Source organism: Rattus norvegicus, chromosome 17 (assembly GCF_021556685.1).
Source record: "Rattus norvegicus strain SHRSP/BbbUtx chromosome 17, alternate assembly SHRSP_T2T, whole genome shotgun sequence".
In the NCBI taxonomy this organism is placed as follows: Eukaryota; Metazoa; Chordata; class Mammalia; order Rodentia; family Muridae; genus Rattus; species Rattus norvegicus.
The window spans coordinates 3310424-3331024 of record NC_141550.1 but is presented as its reverse complement, the minus strand read 5'-3'; the positions used below and the strand labels follow the sequence as shown (position 1 = coordinate 3331024).

General features: G+C 37.4%; 1 protein-coding gene across 2 annotated transcripts; it reads right to left on the bottom strand.

Annotated features, from left to right (window-relative positions):
• Nucleotides 1-5015: 5015 nt before the first annotated feature.
• Cts7l1 (cathepsin 7 like 1) lies at nucleotides 5016-8947 on the bottom strand. 2 transcript variants are annotated; one of them, XM_087591942.1, is made up of 7 exons: nucleotides 8822-8947; nucleotides 8407-8529; nucleotides 8144-8284; nucleotides 7292-7520; nucleotides 6737-6895; nucleotides 6041-6158; nucleotides 5016-5115 (listed from the first exon to the last, which is right to left on the bottom strand). In XM_087591942.1, exons 1-7 carry the CDS (start codon nucleotides 8945-8947, stop codon nucleotides 5016-5018), a joined length of 996 nt encoding a protein of 331 aa, XP_087448068.1. The 2 variants fall into 2 exon arrangements, with proteins under 2 accessions (XP_087448068.1, XP_087448066.1); XM_087591940.1 differs by having other exon boundaries at nucleotides 6737-6899; nucleotides 7296-7520.
• Between the last annotated feature and the right edge of the window lie 11654 nt (nucleotides 8948-20601).

Sequence of the window (20601 nt, the reverse complement as noted above, 5' to 3'; positions counted from 1 at the left end):
AGAACTCATTAACAGCTTCTATAGTAATAGACAAATTTCCATATTTTTGAAATGGTGTTTAGATTTATTTATTTATTTATTTATTTATTTATTTATTTATTTATTCTCATCTTTCCCTGACCTATCTTGACTTCCCATCCCACACCAATTTAACTCTTCCCATTCTATTATTTCCCCTAGACTCTTAATGTTACTGTATTATCCTCTCTCCCTTAAAGGGATGTATCATCTCTCCCTTAAAGGCACCACCGAACTGGAACTCAACTTATTACTGACTTTCTGACCTCTATGAGTGGAGAATGATGTCAGTATGCCATAATAGACATGTGTAAATACATTTAGGGTTTGCAAAATTTGTCATTAAAGTGGTAATAAATAAAAAAGAGTCCCCATCTCCCACATCAAATACATTATCCTTGCAAACAAAAAGAGGGGAAGAAATTGGTCAAAAGTACAAGAAATAAAGACTATAAAATTAAATATTCTAGTCCATGTAACAACCCATCCTTGGTGTTAGAGAAAGCCACAACAAATGGAGCTGAGTCTAGGTTCTCTCATTATAGATATAGTGGTCCATCTCCTAGTACAACAAAATTATTATACTCATTAGTTTCATTTATCCAGTTAGGATTAATTACTCAGTTTTTGCTTCATTTCTTTATTTTTCATGACAAGTTCTTTTGGAATCAGTTGAGGGCTACAGTAGTGGCCTATTATCTTACTCCTGCAACCCTCTGGGGACCCATTCCCCTCATTTGGCTTAGTTCAACCCAAAGACTTAAAAGATTAGACTTTTCCTCATGTGGACTATTGAGAATATTTGCTGGGAAAAACAATTTTTCTACCTCACCCCCTAAGGCCCCTTACCATCTGTGGATATCGGGAGAATTGGTCCAAGGGGAATAAGAGAAGGAAAGTTGGCTCTCCTCCTCACCACTACACTCTAGGTAAAACAGATCCTGCACCTTGTAGCAGCACAGTAGAAATCTTCCTTCAAGTAGATTAGAAAGGGCCCACATATCACTAGCACAAAAGAGCTGGCCCAACCACTCACCTGTGATGATAGCATGGGTGTGGGAAGGATGCCTTCTCATTATGAAAGTGGAAGAGCTGGCCCTGCCTCTCTCCATCTGGAACACTCTAGAGAGTAGGCGCTAAACCTTGCCTGGGTAGCACAGTAGATTTTTTATCCAGCTCAGTGTGAGGGTGTTAAAGTGAAAGAACTGGCCCAACCCCTCACCTGGCTGCAGTACTGGATAAGGTAGACAGGGAGGTGCTGGAGAACTCACCTGCCCGGTGATATAGGTGCTGGAGAGCTGGCTGACTGATCAACTAAGCTACCACCAAGGCCCAGATCCAAGGCTTTGAGTTGGAGCCAACATCTACCTCAACCCCAACATCTACCTCAACCCCAACATCTACCTCAACCCCAACATCTACCTCAACCCCAACATCTACCTCAACCCCAACATCTACCTCAACCCCAACATCTACCTCAACCCCAACATCTACCTCAACCCCAACATCTACCTCAACCCCAACTTCTACCTCATTTATGATGTAACTGCTGAAGTCTGAGAAAAGGCCTGTGTTGCAGATCCAACACTGCTTGATTATGAACTCCACATTTCAGGGCAACAATAGGATATCTGAGAGAAGGTCCAGTGAAAATTCAGTGTTGATCGAACAGCAGAAGTCAGAGGCCTCTAACCAGACCAATGACTTGTTCCAATGAACCTTGCAATGAGGTAAATAAAGCTGGATGGATAAAAAGGGCATACTTTGGGAGACATTATGGAACATTAAAGCTTCCACAATAAGATTTTTTTGTGTTTTGTTTTAGTTTTGCTTCTTTATTTTTGTTTTAATATTGTATTTTTGGCCTGAGCTTTCAAAAGTGGATACAAAGGAACAGGGAGATGAGTCAAATTGAGGTGCATGCTTTGTAACTTCAATAAAATGTTTTTAAAAAATAATCTTTTCAAAATTTCCTAACTCAGAAGTTACAAGATGTTATAAGCTAAGGCTCAACTGTTGAAACTAAAATCAACTCTGTCATTCATTTTTCAAGGAGCCAGAGCATTGGAGTCAGAGAAAGACAGATCTACACTGGCCATCTCAAATTCCCAAACTCAAGACAATGGAGAATTCCTGAGAGTTAGCACTTATCACAGTTCTCCATTTTTAGTTTTGGAAAATTAGATGAGCCTCTGTGTTAGGTCACCAGGGTATCTCAAATACAGGGGAAAAAGCTAAGTTACTAATCAAGGACTTCCCCTTGGGTTTGCCATATAGGCAAACTCTCACATTTATATTGAGAAACAGTTGTAATTACCAAATTCAGGGGCCCTTCTACTAAACCTGGAGGATAGCTATGCAAAAAACATTATGAAGCAGAAGGGTGACCTGCATGCCTAGGAGCAGTTGCTCAACCCTTATCAACTTTGTGATCCTATGAGATAACAATGGAGCACCAACTAATTGCCATTCCCGGCTATTCCTGTGAATCATTAAAGGACCTCAGACAAGTCTTCAAATATCAATTCCTTCTGAGTCAGATAAGTCCACATGAATAAGCCACCCAGGTTAGGCATCACTGTCTTCATTATGTCTGCCACCATTATTGCTCTCTCGCATTCTTAACCTAAAATAATACTCTTTACTGTTACTTGTTTCAATGTTCAACCTTCTCAAAGTTCTTATGAGGCCTTTATAGCCTGTTAGCAAGTATCCCATATGTGATCCAGACTTTCAGTCAGATCCAATATCTACAAAACCCCTATCCTGTAAAGAAAAAGTACAAATTTATTATTTAATTCCCAATACTCAGAGAGGAACTTACATACTGTCAATAATTATACAAGAAATGAGATAAGGTCACCATGGACCTTCAAAGGCTAAAACTCAACTAAGCCACCAAGTCTTCTCTCGAGGTCACTCCATTCAAATCCTGAAAGTGTTATAGCCAATACATCGAAAGACCTCAAATACAATTGGCTGTATATATGAAAGGTCCATTGTAGATTGGCCAAATTTCAATTTCCTGTATCCATTGATTAATCATGGAACTCTCAAATGACCATACTAATTTTAATATCTTAGTGGCTAACATCCCTGTCAAATAAGTTTCACTTTATGTCTCTCACATATGTGAGACACTGGCATATCCTCAAGTGCACCACAAGGGACAATCCACATCTCTGTATCTCTTCACGGGACATCTCAAGGTTCTGAATTTATTGCTCCTCTCCTAACTGAACCCAGGACATAACACTCTTAAGGGAGCAATTCTCTCGATGTATGTCCATGAATTACTAAATAGACCAAAACGACAACACTGAAATCAACATATTATTTTTCCTGGACATATAAGTCCTAGACAAAAGGCCTGTAACTGGTTATTAAGGAGCTAATATCCTAAGGCATTCAGTTGCTTCTTTGCTATATCCACAGACATTTAATATTTCTGTATGCAACAAAAGGCAAGTCCTCAAAGGATTAAGACTTAACCTTGGAACCATTGAATAAACTGAATGGGCAGCAAATATCATTCATGACCCATCTGGGAGCATTGATCCTTTTTCTCTTTCCAAAGGGAAAGCACACAGCATTGGAACATCTGGCTTCAGAAACTGGTGTTAATATTTATTACCTTCACTCTTTACCACCATATAACATTCACTATATTCTTTTCCTACATAACTTTGGGATCATGAAGTACTAGAAGAAATAAAATAAACTGCAACTCCTACAGGAATTGAGAATCCACGCTTACGAAAAACATGGTCTACATTTGTTTATGATGTCTGCTTCTCTAGCACATTATAAGAAGAAAAAAGTGAGGGTACTACAGTTTAAGAAGAATCATGTCATGATCATTACTAAATATCTGTTTAGAAGGCTGCACCAAACAGTGAAATATAGATATAGAAAAAGTACAAATTTATTATTTATTTGAGGTTATTTATATGGAGTCCAGCAATAAGATGGCAGTGGGTGCTTCATTTCCTGTGTAGATAGATGTCAAACAAAAGAGGAAGTTAAATGAGATCTGACTATCCTAGTGATTTATTATGAATTGGGGATACATTCTAATGCCTGCCCTAAATGATTGAGCCTCATATAATACTAAATAGTATATAGTTAAGGAATGTGTGTATAGTAGTGTGTTTTGCTATTTTCTGAAGTACATATCTTTGACAAAGTTAAATGCATCAGATAGGTAAACTCAATGCTTAACAAATGTATACAACACTTTAAGAAGAGAGTGAGTGCAACATCCTATATTAAAATGGTCCTGTCAGTACTCAGTACACTGATCACTGAATCTTCTGAATATTTATTCCTGTAACAGCAGACATGGTCACCTTGATTTCTAGAGCATAGTCATAAAGCAGCTAGTACAGGGCCAAGGTGCTGGAAACATGGAGACACAACCCAAAATACTGCAGTGTGGACAGAGTACTGACCTTCCACAGAGTGGCAAAGAAATGAAACTGGTTGAATTCATGTCAACTAAAAAGATCAAATACCAACATTTTCATATAGCCTTTCAGAGAAGAATTGTTTGTATATAAACAGAACTCTCCAAAGCAACCATAGCCAATGATAGAAAAGCATACAATACAGAAAGCTCTTTCACTCTAACTCCTAGAACACAGCATCCCATCCACTTTGGTCCTTAAGATGAATATTGTTTGCTCACAAAAATATCACCTCACAAAAAGACATGGTAGATCCTACATTTTAATTTAACTTTCATTGCTTAAAACATTGTTTGGTACAATGAAAACTTAAAATCAAGTGATTCCAAAATTTCTTAATACAAACCAATGCAAAGCATCAATTACACCAGCAGCCATATCTTACTAGAGTAATCATAACACAGAACTAACATCTTACCCTGCCTTTCTAATGATTCACGTGTTTTCTACGCACAGTAGAATCACCACTTTGAGGACTATGAGTCTGTTCTGGATGTGTTGCCTTTTCCTACACTGTTATCTCCAGGCAGCTCACAATACAGGGTACATGGCATAAGAAGCAATTCCGCAGTAGTTGTTCTGACCTCTGGGAATCTTCATGTAGCCTTTTTCACCCCATTGTTCACCATAGCTGAAAGAAATAGAGTTTTCCATTTAGTAGAAAAGACACAGTACAGTAGATTATCACAATAAATCTGGGTTTGAGCACTGAGCTGGAGACCAACTTAATAGAGTGCATTGGAAAATTCAGAGGATCAATGATGGGGTACCAAAAGTGGTAAAGATTTCAGCAGGAAAATTCAACTCACAGGTTGTTTGGACATAACAAATGGGAAACAGGAAATCACTGGAACAAATATGATTTTGGTTCTAAAGAAACCAGTGACAGAATCCAAACTCTGTGACAATGTATTAAATAATGATTCTTCTATGCATAGAAAAATACTGGAGCGTAAAGCCAGATCATGCAAGTATAAGTTCTAGAGTTTGAGTTCAAGTTCTTAAAGCCAAGATGAAGCTGATGATATGCGTGGTGCCTAAGAGCACTTGGAGTTCTTCCATGGGACAATAGTTCCTATTCAGCACCAATATCATTAAGCTCAAACTTCCCTGAAAATAGACATAGAGTGTGATACCTTCTTCTGATCTACAAGGGCTTCTCCTCACATACAGTATTCACTCATACAAATACCCAAACTTACAAATAAATGAAAGTAACCCACTTAAAGCCAGAATATATTTGCAGCTAATCAGTATTTGCAGAAATTAGGAAACAAATAGAAGGTACTATACAAGCATACTACCCAAAAACAGAAAAATCTAGAATCAGTGATATTCACCACATCAATTCATAAGGTGGAAAACAGCTTGTCAACATCAGATCTATGCAGAAATGCATGCCCTCACACACATCACATATTTTTGACCAAAGAAAAGAAAATGTTACTTTTTCAACTTAATGTTAACTATGCTTTCTGTGGTTTGTATGTAAACTACAACTATATATAGAATGTCCATTTGAAACCTAAAGTAGAAATAATTTTAGCAATTCATACCTGTTTTTTACCAACCAATATTTTCTGCCCTCTGACTCTTGACCTTCATAACCAAAGCCAACCAATAGCATAGAATGGTTGGGAGAATCACGTTTGCAGTTTGGCTCATGATATATACCTGAAAGGTAAGATAAGCAGAATGAAACACACCAGGAGTCTAATAGTGACCATGATCAATATCAGCAAGGGAGTCATTTTCTAATTTAATTGAAATGACAGAAATTACAGCAAAAATAGAAATCACTCTTGACAGAAATCCTCATGTAAGTTCTCAACAAAGTATAAAAAATATATATAAATGAGCATAACTGTGTTGACACTTCATTTTCATGAGTTATGTTTTCTCTAATTAACCTCCACTCCAGGAAATCACAACTGAACATAAGTAATTAATTTAAAATGCTTTTCTAGAACATAGTTCAGAAAGAAAATACCTTCACATCTTGAAATATACCAAGTAGAGAAAAGTGGAGTAAATAAAGCTAAATGATAATGATAATTAATGAAGTGTTCAAATGCATTATATGTCATGTCATAAAGAGATACCACACATGATTACTTTTTTCCATGAGCAAGTGCAAATGTTACAAAGCCTATTGTTCACATCAAATTTATCACAATATTAAGACACCGACCTGGCATGTCCAAAAGGGTCGCAAGCATTCTTTATCAATATCTAGAAGAACATAAACTTACCTCCTGCATATTTTTTAAAAGATTCATGTTGAGCATCAATTCCAACAGCAATGGGTCCAATATTTACTAGAGCATTGATTAGGGCTTCTTCATTCCTTGGGACAACCAAAAAGCGAGTGACCTTAACAACAGACTTTTCAGGACGGTACCTGCAGTTTCCTTCCTTTAAAAGGGAAAAAGTAAAGAGACTAGGTTACCTCCAACTACCCTCTTAATATCATGAGTCAAAAGCACAGTGGTCTGTACTTTGCACTTTACTTTGACATCCCAACATCTGGACTGTATAAATTATCCCAGGAAATGAAATATTTCGGGGATATTTGGAACTGGATCTAGATTATACATAAAGATGTTAACACATTCTCCATATGCAAAGAAGCATGAACAACTACATAAAACCATGGAATCAGAAAATTTTACAGTTCTGGATACTATAATGGCAAAATTGATGGTATTCAAGGAGATTCCACATTCAATATGAACTCAGAATGCAGCGTATTTATCTGATATTATCCTTTGCCCAATCTTAACTGAAAGGCAATATAGGAAGCTCACTTACCTTTGCTTCATATGGATAGGTTGCCTCTGCCTCCAGACCTCCATTGTTCTTCACATATTGGAAGGCATTATAAATCCTGCCTCCATTACATCCCATAGTGCCAAAGGATCTAGAACAGTCCACTAGGTTCTGAACGCTCAGTGGAGACAATTTGCCTGTTTTTTTGAACAGCTGTCCTTCTATGGAACCAGCCACAGCAAAACCCCAACATGCACCACATGCTCCCTGATCAGGGAGAAAAAGACAGTTATCTACCAAAAAAATACTCAATGAAACAATAATTCATACAGTTGAGTTCTTTGTCAAATAATGAACTGTCAACATTTGATGGATGCCTAGGTAAGAATGGTCAGTCTCCATAGGGAGGTGTCTCATGCTACAGTGGATCACCCAACAAACACACACATATGAACAAGCAGTCATAATATATTAATCTCCAAGTATGATAAATGCCCTTAAATAAAGTCTGGAGAGAAATGCAATGGAAGCATAAGTAGATATTTAAGAGTAAGTAATGCGGGGTTGGGGATTTAGCACAGTGCGAGGCCCTGGGTTCGCTCCACAGCTCCGGAAATAAAAAAGAGTAAGTAATGCATGGAAATGATACTGTATGTGTATATCCCCTGCAAGTGCTAGGGCATGCATGCATTAGGAATTCCTGGTTCCTTGGGACAAGCAAGAAATATTTGTTACTAGCCACAGAATGCTAAGGACAATACCTGTGGCTCTCAGGTTATAGAAAAGTGTTTTGTGAATAGCATGTCATTTCACAGTCAAATAACACAGACTTTCAATAATGTGTTGTACCTTTAGTAGTTGGGTAATACAGCCATGTGATGTTGTCATACCTGTCTTCGCACAGGAGTCACATACCCATCTTTTCTCCAATCCAAGGTTTTGGGAATTTCAACATTGCGTTTCTGGACACGTTTCTCCTTTCTTAGAGTCGGGGCTGAACTATCTATCATCATTCTCATTTCTTCATCAGTCTTTATAGAAAAGAACATCAAGACTCCATTTAAACAACAAAACAGCAAAAGCAGAATTGTGAAACTATTTGAGTCACACTCACTATGTCACCAAATTCATTCATTTCTATAGTGAAACTCACCATGTCACAAAACTGATTCATTTCTATGGTGAAGTTGTTCATCCACAGGCCATTCTCCACAGTGTGCTGTTTGATCATTTTCACGTTTTCTTCCCACAATGCTCTCCTCTGTTCTTCTTCTTCCTGGAAATAAATGTAATGGATGGTATTTACTTCTTGTTATGCCTCTACCCTAGTATATAAGGTGAACCCATTACTACAAATATATAGAGGTCATATAGAGCAATTTCAGTACAATACTGTAACCCACTCTCAACACCCTGATTAAGAAAGACAATGGCTACCTTGTGTTCACCTCATATTATATTTCTACCTCAGGTAGCTGTGGTGTCTAAGGCTGCTATTATATCCATGAACCCCCAACAGAAATGAGAATTCTGAGCAAGGACTCTCTTTTTGTGTCCATGAGACATACTGGACTATATGTTTTCTCATTGCTTCTCTTCCACTTCTCCCATTCAGCATCCAAATTGTAATCAGGTGTTGGAGCAGCCAAGGTCACTCCCAACCATAGGATAACCAGAAAGACTGCAGGAGTCATGTCTCAAGCACCTAGAAAGTGGAGAAAAATGAATCAGAGAATGAGATAACACTCTTGAGAAATTAAGTCATTGATGCGGGATAAAAATATTTTAACTACTCTCCCAAATATTTATTCAAGATTTTGGAAATGGCTAAATATGAGTTTGGAGTTGACATGTTTACAGCTATTTTAAAATTACCCAGCATGGGGCAAAATTCTAGAAATGTAAACTGACATGTTCTGTAAATTTACATGGTCAGAAAGAACATGGACATCAAATTTTAAATTCTACATAACAGTTAACTGAGAATTTGTAATCATATAAATCTTCTCTTGTGTGTCATCTGATTATATTTTCAAATTTTCCCCAGAAGTTACATTTTGTCATACACCTTCTTAATACAGAGCAGGATCTAGGCCTGTTTAAATCATTCTCTCTTGAGTGAAAACATTCTGGACTATCCTGCATTAAAAATATTGGGTAAAATCAAAATTCCTAATATTTTATTGAACCATTGGGTTTTACCTCACATTCATTAACTCGTGGAGAAAATGCTCAAATGAAAAAGACACAGAAAGCCAGAGGTACTGTGCTGAAGTACAAAAGATACCCTGTAATCCCAGAATCAAGCCTTGCTGGGTCTCTTAAGCAACACTCCCCATAAGAACTGACAAGTGACATGGCTCCTACTGCTGCTTCTTCCCATGTCAATCATAAAAAAAACAAACATTTATCCAGGGGTGATATGCAATACAATGATCTTTGTAGGCTCAGGATGAAACAAACATGATCCTTGTGTGCATGGTACCAGCTGTCATTCTCCTCCCTGAACAAAAATTTACATTGAACTGGAACCTATATAAACCTGGACACAGGAGGTGTCTTGTTCCTCTCTGGCTTCCCCAACCTCCTCTCCCTCCACACAGCAAGGTTACAAAAATTAAGTCATTCTCATTCCTAGTCCTCTTCCTGAATTTCCAAGGAGTCTCTCAAGGCTCTCCTCCAAGGTCACTTCCCTTTCTACCTTGACAAAGATAAAGCCTCACCTGTGGTTATTACCGCTGCCTTGGTGTACTCCAGAGTTCTTCAGAGGTTGCTGAGGTATCAGAATCTGACCAAACAACACTTTACTCAGGCTTTAAATCCCACATCTCTGGCTATTCAGCCCTCCCAATCATTATTTCCTTTCTGATTAACTGTCCAGTCACTGGATTGGGCCTCCAAGGTCATACTGAGATCTGATATTATCTATCCTAGAGGGATGGGTGTGGACTGTCTGAGTGGTCTGTGTGCAGGGGAACTTACAGACATTCACACAAGAAGTTAGGGAACAAACCTTCATGACTTGAACCACGTAATAAATGGGCATTTTATCTTAACAGTGGCTCCAAGTAGAGGTGAGGATTTTCCATGTAAAGCTGTATAATAAAATAAGAGGTTTGGGTTACCATCATGGACTAGTCAAAATATTCTAGTTTCATATTTCATGTTTAATTTAAAGCTACAACATGATCCTTTGAGAACATGGACCTTTTCATGCCGTGTTAAATTGTCACAAGAAAAATAGATAGATCTTGGAAGAAGTCCAAGGTTGGATGGATGTCTTTATACAGGAAGTATTGTTCAAAGCCAAAGATAAAGAGGGAAATGAATGCTCTGGTACTTGTAGTCTCATGAAACTAACTGACATTTTCTGCTTGATGTTAAATTGAGCGCCCATCATAAAGTAACAACAGACCTATCAATCATTCAGTAACATAGACATTACCTAAAATTTCTGACATTTACAATATTAGATATAAATCTCAGTGTCCTTAGGGACACCATCATTGTAAAAATCATCATCAAGTATATCTCTGGGGAGATGACATTTGCTTTCAGGAAACCATGGAACCATTAAACAATAATTCTCTAAAACCTGTCCTTAATCTCAGCATTGCTTTCTTTGTTTAGGAGTTTGCATGGCATTATAGGTAAAGTGTTTTACCTCAACATTTTCATTTTGAAGTAAAATTCTACTATGGTAATATTGAATAAACAACCAGTCTCTAGTAGCTAGTGTCAAAACATTCTCTTTATCTAAGTTATATGATTGTTCTATTACATTGACACTGCATATTCTGTTTGTACATTCAATGTAGCATTTTGCTGTTTCCTTGGATCAGAGATGATATATATGATATATATCTACCATACATCCTACTCTAACAAGTTTGTATAAATCTAAAGTCAATATATTTCTAGAAGTGTTCCTAGTTTTAGCAAAATGAGTGTCACAGTTCCTTTTAGGCAACAGTTTCTTTAGAGGTTCTTTACCCAATATAACACCAGTTGCATAAGCACATTCACCAAATCATGACCATATCCTTGTACAGACTTAGGAATCTTCTCAGATGGCCTCAAGAATCAAGTATGGTCAAGGAATAAAGCTGAAGGATTCAAAACTTGCCTGCCTTTTCTAAACTGTTCTAGCATAACCTAAGTTAATATTATTTTCTCACATTAGGAAGGTAGTTAGGATAATCTTTTAAAGGTCATTTTTAATCTACATCTTTCACCACAGTTAACGCTTTCATGAACAAATATGGTCATATAAGGCAATCATCATTAATGCAGTTTCACACATGTGAGCTCATGATCAGTGGCAACTTCATCCCCAAGTTCTTGCTAAAGCAAATTCTTAAACCTACCCATGATCTTCTGAATCAGAACTGCAGGAAATTATATTCAGATATTTAAGTTTTCTCAAATTCCTAGATTAGTACTAATCTAATTGAAGTTTAAAAAGCTCTATGAGTAGTGGTTATAAAATTGATAGGAAGACCAATACTGGGTAACTCATTGGCTGGAGCCAGCCTGGCCTGAGTGGTTTAAAGTGGGACACAGAATTGGACCTAGTTTTAAAGACTGATAGTCTCAGAGGTAGCTTTAAACACTGATAGTCTCAGCTCTTTTAGCTCTCTAATTATACTGAGTGCTTGCTGATAACTTCTAAAAATACTTAAAGAGGTTTTTGTTTATTCTGTGGTTAAAAACTACCATCTTGAGCAACAACAAGCACCTGTTGCCTAGCAGCATGGAATTAAGTAAAAAAAAAAAAATACTGCTATCACTCCCTTGTCTGTCCAGGCAGCCAAAAGTCTCTCTGGCTTGGCTGGTTAAGCCTTTCTGGACAAAGGGAAAGGAAAGGAAAATAATTAAGGTTTTTTTTTACAGCCAAATATGCAAAGTCACATATACATTTACATTTTCATTCAAATTCTCATTTACACATTAAGACATTCACATATTTATTGGGCCCAATCACCTGTCTCATACACTACACAAATATTCGTCATTACATACACACATATCACATATACCTACACATGTGCATATAGATAAATAGACATAGATATTTGGATGGATGTTTGGGTAGATGGATGGATGAATGTATGGTTAGATGGATGGGTGCAGCAGAGTCCCCCAAGCCAAACCGTCCAACCAACAACTTTATTTCCTTTTCTTGACTACTTGTATCTTCTTAGACAAAAATTTATTTATAAAATTACCTCATAGATAAAATGCTAAGTAAAATGGGAGTTACCGAAGGATGTTGATAGTAAATTCAAAGCTCTTTCATTCTATATGCTCATTATAAGCTCAAAATACAATTTTTGAATGGCCTTTCCTTATCACAGTGCACACCTGTAGCTTCATCCTTAGACCTGAATGTCTCTCTGTGAACACAAATTTGGCCTCATCCAATTTCCATTTTTAATGTAACCTTGCCATGGACCTCACTCTTTTCAGACAATGCAAAACTGGTAGTCAACCTTCAGGAAGGCTACCTGTCACCCTTAGCCTATCCAAGGTGGTTCCTGAAATCTCACAACAAGAGTTATCAGTCCCTTCCTCCATAGATTTTGGAATCCCAGAGAAGAGGAGGAGAAAAGATTGTAGGAGTCAGAAGAAAGGAAGATAACAGAAAGACATGGCCCACTGAATCAAGCCAGACTCACATAGCTTCAAAGAACTGAAACAAATGCAGAGTTTACATACATTGTGTCTACAGAGGAATGAAATAACAAGCCTGCCAGAGAAAAATCAGAAATATTAAACACTTGGGAACTCTTGTTCTCGGCAACAACATACTGTGAGGTATTCTAGAACCCATGAAAGAAATGACAAATCTGTGATTTTTCAATTTTAGAGACAATATGCTCCTAAATACAGCACAGATGGAGACAGAAGTTCCTTGGCCACCACCAAGAAAGAAGCCCAACACTTAGTAAATCTCCTTGAATTCTGGAGATAGCACATTTCTCATTCGGATGTGTTACATGGGCCCACTTACCAAGAGACTTGGAAAGCTCCTAGTTTTGTATGGACCCTGGAATAAAGAAGCCTCTTCAACAGGTTCAGGCTGCTATGTAGGCTGCTTTACCTCAACTATATGATCCTACAAATACCATGGTACTTGAGGTGTCACTGGCAGATATAGATACTGTTTGGAGCCTCTGACAGGCCCCTGTGAGTGAATCAGAAAAGAGACCCTTGATATTTTGGAGCAAAGTTCTACCATCATCTGCAGACAACTATTCACCCATTGAAACACAGCTCTTGGCCTGCTATTAGACCACAGTGGGGAGTGAATATTTGACAAGAGAACACCAAGTTAATGTGTGGACTGAACTGTCCATCATGAACAGAAGGCTATTGGACCTAACAAGTCATAAAGTAGCACATGCACAGCAGCAGTCTAGTATCAAATAGAAGTGATATATATAAAATCAAGCCAAGATGGTTCTGAAGGTACAAGTAAGTTACATGAAGAAGTTGTCCAAATGCTTCTAGTTGCTACTTCAGTTACAATGCTGTCAGCTGCCAATCATGCACTGTAGCCTCATGGAGAGTTCCCTATGATACACTGACTGAAGAAGAAAAGACTAGGACCTGGTTTACTGATAGTTCTACATGTTAGATTGAACACCCAGATGTAAACAGCTGCAGCATTACAACCTCTTTCAGGGATAACCCTGGTGAAGTGAAATCTTCATAGTGGGCATAACATTGGACACTACCCATGGTTCTAGAGTTTGTTTGGAGGAGGACATGACAAAATGTGTGATTGTTCACTGACACATGGACTGTAGCCAATGGATTAGTTGAATGGTGGTCAGAGACTTGGAAAGATAATAATTATAAAATTGGTGAGAAAGACATCTGGGGAAAATTTTGTGAATAGATTCTTTCAAATGTACGAAGGATATGAAGATATTTGTATCCCATGTAAATGCTCACCAAAAGGTGACTTCAGCCAAGGAGTTCAGGACTAAAGTGAATAAAATGACCTGTTCTATGCACGCACGTGTACTTTCCAGTAAAATTTGATATCATGCTTCCTGAATCCAATTCTGTGCCAAAAGTAGCTATATCCATTTTTTGGCATAAGTATAAGAGGAAATAGAATAAAGTACAAGTTTATGTTATATTTTATACTTGCCTCAATTTTCAACCAGTCCTTATTGCTATTTTACCACAGACTCTCAAGAACAATAGTAAAGTGCTCAGATGAGAGAAAAGGAGATTATGAAATTTTTCAAACCCTACAGCATCAGGTATAACCAAGATAGCATCAAGCTGTAGGCAACTCTCTTAGTATATAATATGTTCACATTATCACATTGGTTACAGGGACTTCCACACTCCACCACTATAATGGAACCTTAGTCACCAGAACATTAAAAATCTATAAAAACTGATCCCTGATATTGTTTTTTTTCTCTAACTAGTTCTTTGAAAATTTCTTGAGAGTTATTAACTCACGTTCATCCCGCTCTAACTTTCCTTCCTAGATCTGAACATCCTTAGCTACACACTTTTCTGTGACATTTTCTAAGACATCAATACTAATTGTTGATCCTCAAATATTTGTGACTGTGTGGCCTTTCAGTGATGTGGTTGACTTATCAGAGTCTATAGTCTTAGAGATTGATGATCTGTCTCTTCCAGAAGCTAAAATTTGCTACTATCTCCACATCTAGAAATGCATTTTCATGCCTAGCTGACTTGTTTGTGCTGGGATTCATTTTGTCTCATACATGTGTGCTTTCACATTAACTATGAGTTCATCTATACAGCTGTCCTGATGTGTTCAGAAGACACTATTTCCTTGTAGTCATCAACCGCCTATGGCTCTCACACATCCTTCCAGCTTTCCACAGGGATATCTGAACCATGGAGGAAGAGGTGTGTGGATCTGTCCCATTGCCTGCTAACCTCTCTGTAGTATCTTAGTCTCTTAACCAATTATAGTTCTTTGTGTCCATTGCCATACACTTCAAGTGGAAACTTCCATAAATGGTTTGAGAGATCCATAAATTTGTGAGTATAATAAGTCATGAGGAGTTCATTTAATACCTTTGTTTTTAACAGCGATACAGTAGTAGATTATCTCCTCAGGCCTATAGTCTACCTAGCCATGAGTTAGCTCTGTAGTGATGCCATTTATGTCTTTCATCTTGTGAAGCAGGACTTAAAATCTATTAGAAATTGTTTTGACCCATGATGTTTATGCTACTGTTGTACCCTTGAGCATGCCATGCCAGCCTAGTCACTATTACTGCTGAGTAAGAATGAATCTTTTTCATAGTAGTAGTGTGATAGCACCTTCTTTTTTTCCCATTTCGTTAAGAAACTTTATTTTATTTTTTATTTATACATATTTTACTTGTTCGCATTGCATGTTGCTCACTGCCCCCTGAAAACTGGTTACTCTCTCCCACAATCCTTCCCCAACTCTCTTGGTACATTCTTCTCTGTGTGAATGAGGGCCAGTTTTGATAGCACCTTCTAACACTAGGGAAGTTATCCAGTAGGAAAAAGCTTCTAAGTCAGTATCAACTTCATTTCTCCATATTCTATGGCTTGGATATGTTGTGGTTTCAACATATAAGGTCTTATCATCAAGTTATAATGGCTAACTAAGGCTGTTGGCTGTAGTCTATACAGGTTGGAGGTCTGAGTGAAAATATTAGCTAAGATTTTTCAAAAGAATTAATCTATTCCAGGCACTAGCATTTGTATTTATTATCAACTACTGTCTAGTAAGGGAATTTCTGCCTCATTACATAAAATTTGCATTCTGTCTCATCTTTCTTTGTCTCTCTATGTTTCTCTGTCTCTTTCTCTCCCTTTCAGCTTTATTTTCAATGCATGAGCTCTTTCTTTTGTGATATAAATCTAAAACGATTAAAATTACGTGTTCTACATACTAATGCACATCTTCATAATTTGTTACTATCTCCCAAACAATAGTGCTATGACTATTATTGCCCTTGTGCCCTTAGAGTATTTGGGAAATAATGCAACATATTAGGCTCTAGAGACAGAACGGAATGCAGAAAGGGGTTGTCACAAACTACAAATTTGCAGATAGCAATTTAAAACATCCATTTTCTCACACTGTACAAAATAACTTTTTCTTTAATTCATTAATGAATTATCTTGCCTACGTAATTAGTAGGAATCAAAATGGATCAGGAACTAAGGGAAAAGCCATACGATGACTGGCCCAACATAAGTCACATCACAAGAGAAAGAGTCAACCCTTTACACTAATAATGATACTCTGCCATGCTTGCAGACAGAAACCTCACATGAACTGTCTACTGTTCTTCCAGGAAGAGATGGAAAATATGGAGAGATACATAGTCAAACATAAGGTGGAGCTCAGAGAGACTTATGGGAAAGTGGGGTGTAGAATAGAGCAAGAAGAAAGGGTCGCAGTCCCTCAGCTCTCTATACACAAATCCTGTGGGGAGGAGAGTGGACTATCAGAAGTGTGGAAAATCCTGAGAGCTCAGGGAAGACCACCACTTCTGCTCACATTCCTGTTCCAAGAGGAATTCATCTAGAGCCCTCTGGACACAGGAACCTAGGAATAGTCACAGAGAGAATCCTTCAGGTCTGTGCCTTCACATAGAGCTGAAATCCAGTCCCAGGAGCTCTGAAACACCTGAAAGCCCTGAAATCCCATAAAGAATTACAGGAAGACACAATCAAACAGGTGAAGAAATTGAACAAAACCATCCAGCATCGAAAAATGGAAATTAAAACAATAAAGAAATCACAAAGGGAAACAAACATGGAGATAGAAAACCTAGGAAACAAATCAGGAGTCATGGATGCAAGCATCACAAATAGAATACAAGAGATAAAAGAGAGAATATCAGGAGCAAAGGATATCGTAGAAAGCATTGACACAACCATTAAAAATGTAAAACACAAAAAAGGAGAGGTAAGACCACCACTTCTGCTCAAAGGGACCCGCCTGGAGCTCTAAGAAAACAAGCACTCAGGAGCAGTGTAGCACAGGATCCTTCCAGGTTCTGCCTATGCCTGGAGCTGACCCTGTGACACAGCTCTTTATATCCAGATCCCCCTGGGAGAAATCTGGTCTCCAGGACTGCTGAAACAAAGGCTTAAAAGAGAGCCACTGTCAGAGACAGCAAGACCACCTAACACCAGTGAGAAGATGGTGAGAGGCAAGCACAGGATACTAAGCTACAGAAAACAAGATGACTTCACATCATAAGAGCCCCATTCTCCCACCAAAGCAAATATTGGATATCCAAACACACTGGAAAAGCAAGATTTGGATTTAAAATCACATCTCATGATAATGGTAGATGACTTTAAGAAGGACATAAATAATTCCCTTAAAGAAATACAGGAGAAAACAGGTAAACAAGTAGAAACCCTTAAAGAGGAAACACAAAAATCCCTTAAAGAATTACAGGAAGACACAATCAAACAGCTGAAGGAATTGAACAAAACCATCCAGCATCAAAAAATGGAAATAGAAACAATAAAGAAATCAAAAAGGGTGACAAACATGGAGATAGAAAATGTAGGAAACAAAGCAGGAGTCATGGATGCAAGCATCACAAATAGAATACAAGAGATAGAAGAAAGAATCTCAGGAGCAAAGGATATCATAGAAAACATTGACACAACTGTCAAAAATGTAAAGACAAAAATCTCCTAACCCAAAATGTCCAGGATAGCCAGGATGCAATAACAAAATCAAACCAAAGGATAATAAGTATAGAAGACAGCAAAGATTCCCAATTTAAAGGGCCAGTAAATATCTTTAACAAAATTATAGATGAAAACTTCCCTAACCAAAAGAAAGAGGTGCCCATAAACATACAAGAAGAATACAGAACTCCAAATTGATTGGGCCAGAAAAAAAATTCCTTCTTTCACATAAAAATCAAAACACCAAATGAATAAAACAAAGAAATAATATTAAAAGCAGTGAAATAAAAATGTCAAGTAAAATATAAAGTCAGACCTATCAGAATTACATCAGACTTCTTATTAGAAACAATGAAAGTCAGAAGATTCTGGACAGACGTCATACAGACCCTAAGAGAACACAAATGCCAACCCAGGCTACTCTATCCAGCAAAATTCTCAATTAACATAGCTAGAGAAACCAAGATATTCCATGCCAAAACCAAATTTACATAATATCCTTCCACAAATCCAGCCCTACAAAGGATTATAGATGGAAAACACCAAAACAAGAGGGAAGCTACAACATAGAAAAGCAAAAAGTAATGTTCTTGCAACAAATTCAAAAGAATAGAGCCACACAAACATAATTCCACCTCTAAAAACAAAAATAACAAGAACAAACAGTCAATACTCCTTAATATCTCTTAACATCAATGGACTCAATTCCTTAATAAAAAGACAAAGACACAGACTAAATATGGAAAGAGGACCCAGCATCTTGATGCAAACAGGAAACACACTTCAGTGACAAAGATAGATACTACCTCAGAGTAAAAAGCTGTAAAACAATTTGCCAAGCCAATCGCCCCAAGAATAAACTGGCATAGTCATGCTAATATTGAATAAAATTGACTTTCAACTAAAAGTTATCAAAAATATTAAGGAAGGACACTTCATATCCATCAAAGGATTATCTATGCTCCAAATACAATTCCATTCATAAAAGAAACATTACTAAAGCTCAAAGCACACATTGTAACTTACACAATTAATTGTGGAAGACTTCAACACTCCATTCTCAGCAATGTACATTTCATGAAACAGGAACTAAACAGAAACATAGATAAACCAACAGAAGTTATGAAACAAATGAATTTAACAAATATCTATATAACATATCATCATAAAACAAAAGAATATACCTTTTTTACAACACCTCATGGTACCTTCCCCAAAAGTGGTCATATAGTTGGTCACAAGACAGGCATCAACAGATACAAGAAGATTGAAGTAATTCCATGCATCCTATCAGATCACCACAGAATAAGGCTGGTCTTCAATAGCAATAAAAATGACAGAAATCACGATCCCTGACTTCAAGCTGTATGACAGAGCAATACTGATAAAAAAAAACTGTATGGTACTGGTCAGAGACAGGCCGGCAAATAAATAAAATAGAATTGAAGACACATAAATGAATCCATACACCTATGGTCACATCATCTTTTACAAATGAACTAAAACCAACCAGTGGGGAAAAGATAGCATTTTCAATAAATGGTGCTGGCTCAACTGGAGGTAGCATGTAGAAGAATGCAAATCAATCTATTCTCATTGCCCTGTACAAAGCTCAAATCGAAGTGGATCAACGACCTCCACATAAAACCAGATACACTCAAACTAATAGAAGAAACACTTGGAAGAGCCGTGAACACATGGGCACTGGGGAAATTTTCCTGAACACAACACTGAAGGCTTATGGTCGAAGATCAAGAATTGACAAATGGGACCTCATAAAATTGCAAAGATTCTGTAAGGCAAAGGACACTGTCATTAGGACAGAATAGCAAACCAACATACTAGGAAAAAATCTTTACCAATATTACATCCGATAGAGGGATAATATCCAAAGTATACAAAAAACTCAAGAAGTTAGACTCCAAAGAGCCAAATAACCCGATTAAAAATGGGGTATGGAGCTAAACAAAAATTCCTCAGTGGAGGAATATTGAATGGCTAAGAAGAACCTAAAGATATGTTCAATATCCTTAGTCATTAGGCAAATGTAAATCAAAACAATCCTGAGAAATCACCTCACACCAGTCAGAATGGCTAAGATAAAAAATCTCAGGCAATAGCAGATGCTGGCAAGGATGTGGAGAAAGAGGAACACTCCATTCTTAATGGGATTGCAAGCTGGTAAAACTACTCTGGAAATAAGTCTGGTGGTTTCTCAGAAAATTGAACATAGTCTTACCTAAGGACTCAGCTATACCACTCCTGGGCATATACCCAAAAGATGCTCCAACATATAACAAAGACACATATTCCAGTATTTTTATAGCAGCTGTATTTATAATACCCAGAAGCTGGAAAGAAGGTAGATGTCCTTCAACAGAGAATGGATACAGAACTGTGGTACATCTACACAATGGAGTACTACTCAACTATCAAAAACAATGATTTTATGTAATTCATAGGCAAATGGATGGAACTAGAAAATATCATCCTGAGTGAGGTAACCCAATCACAAAATAAAACCCACATTATGTACATACTGATAAGTGGATATTAACCAAAAGCTCAGATTACCCACGATATAATCCACAAACCACATGAAGTTCTAGAAGAAGGACTACCAAAGTGCAGATGTTTCAGTCCTTTT

Excerpts from the sequence above, each read along its gene's own strand:
- Cts7l1 (XM_087591942.1), bottom strand. The coding sequence starts at position 8,947 with ATGACTCCTGCAGTCTTTCTGGTTATCCTATGGTTGGGAGTGACCTTG. Across the intron at positions 8,530-8,821 it reads ATGAGAAAACATATAGTCCA|GAAGAAGAAGAACAGAGGAG; the intron begins GTATGTCTCATG and ends ATTTATTTCCAG. Across the intron at positions 7,521-8,143 it reads TGACTCCTGTGCGAAGACAG|GGAGCATGTGGTGCATGTTG; the intron begins GTATGACAACAT and ends CTCCCTGATCAG.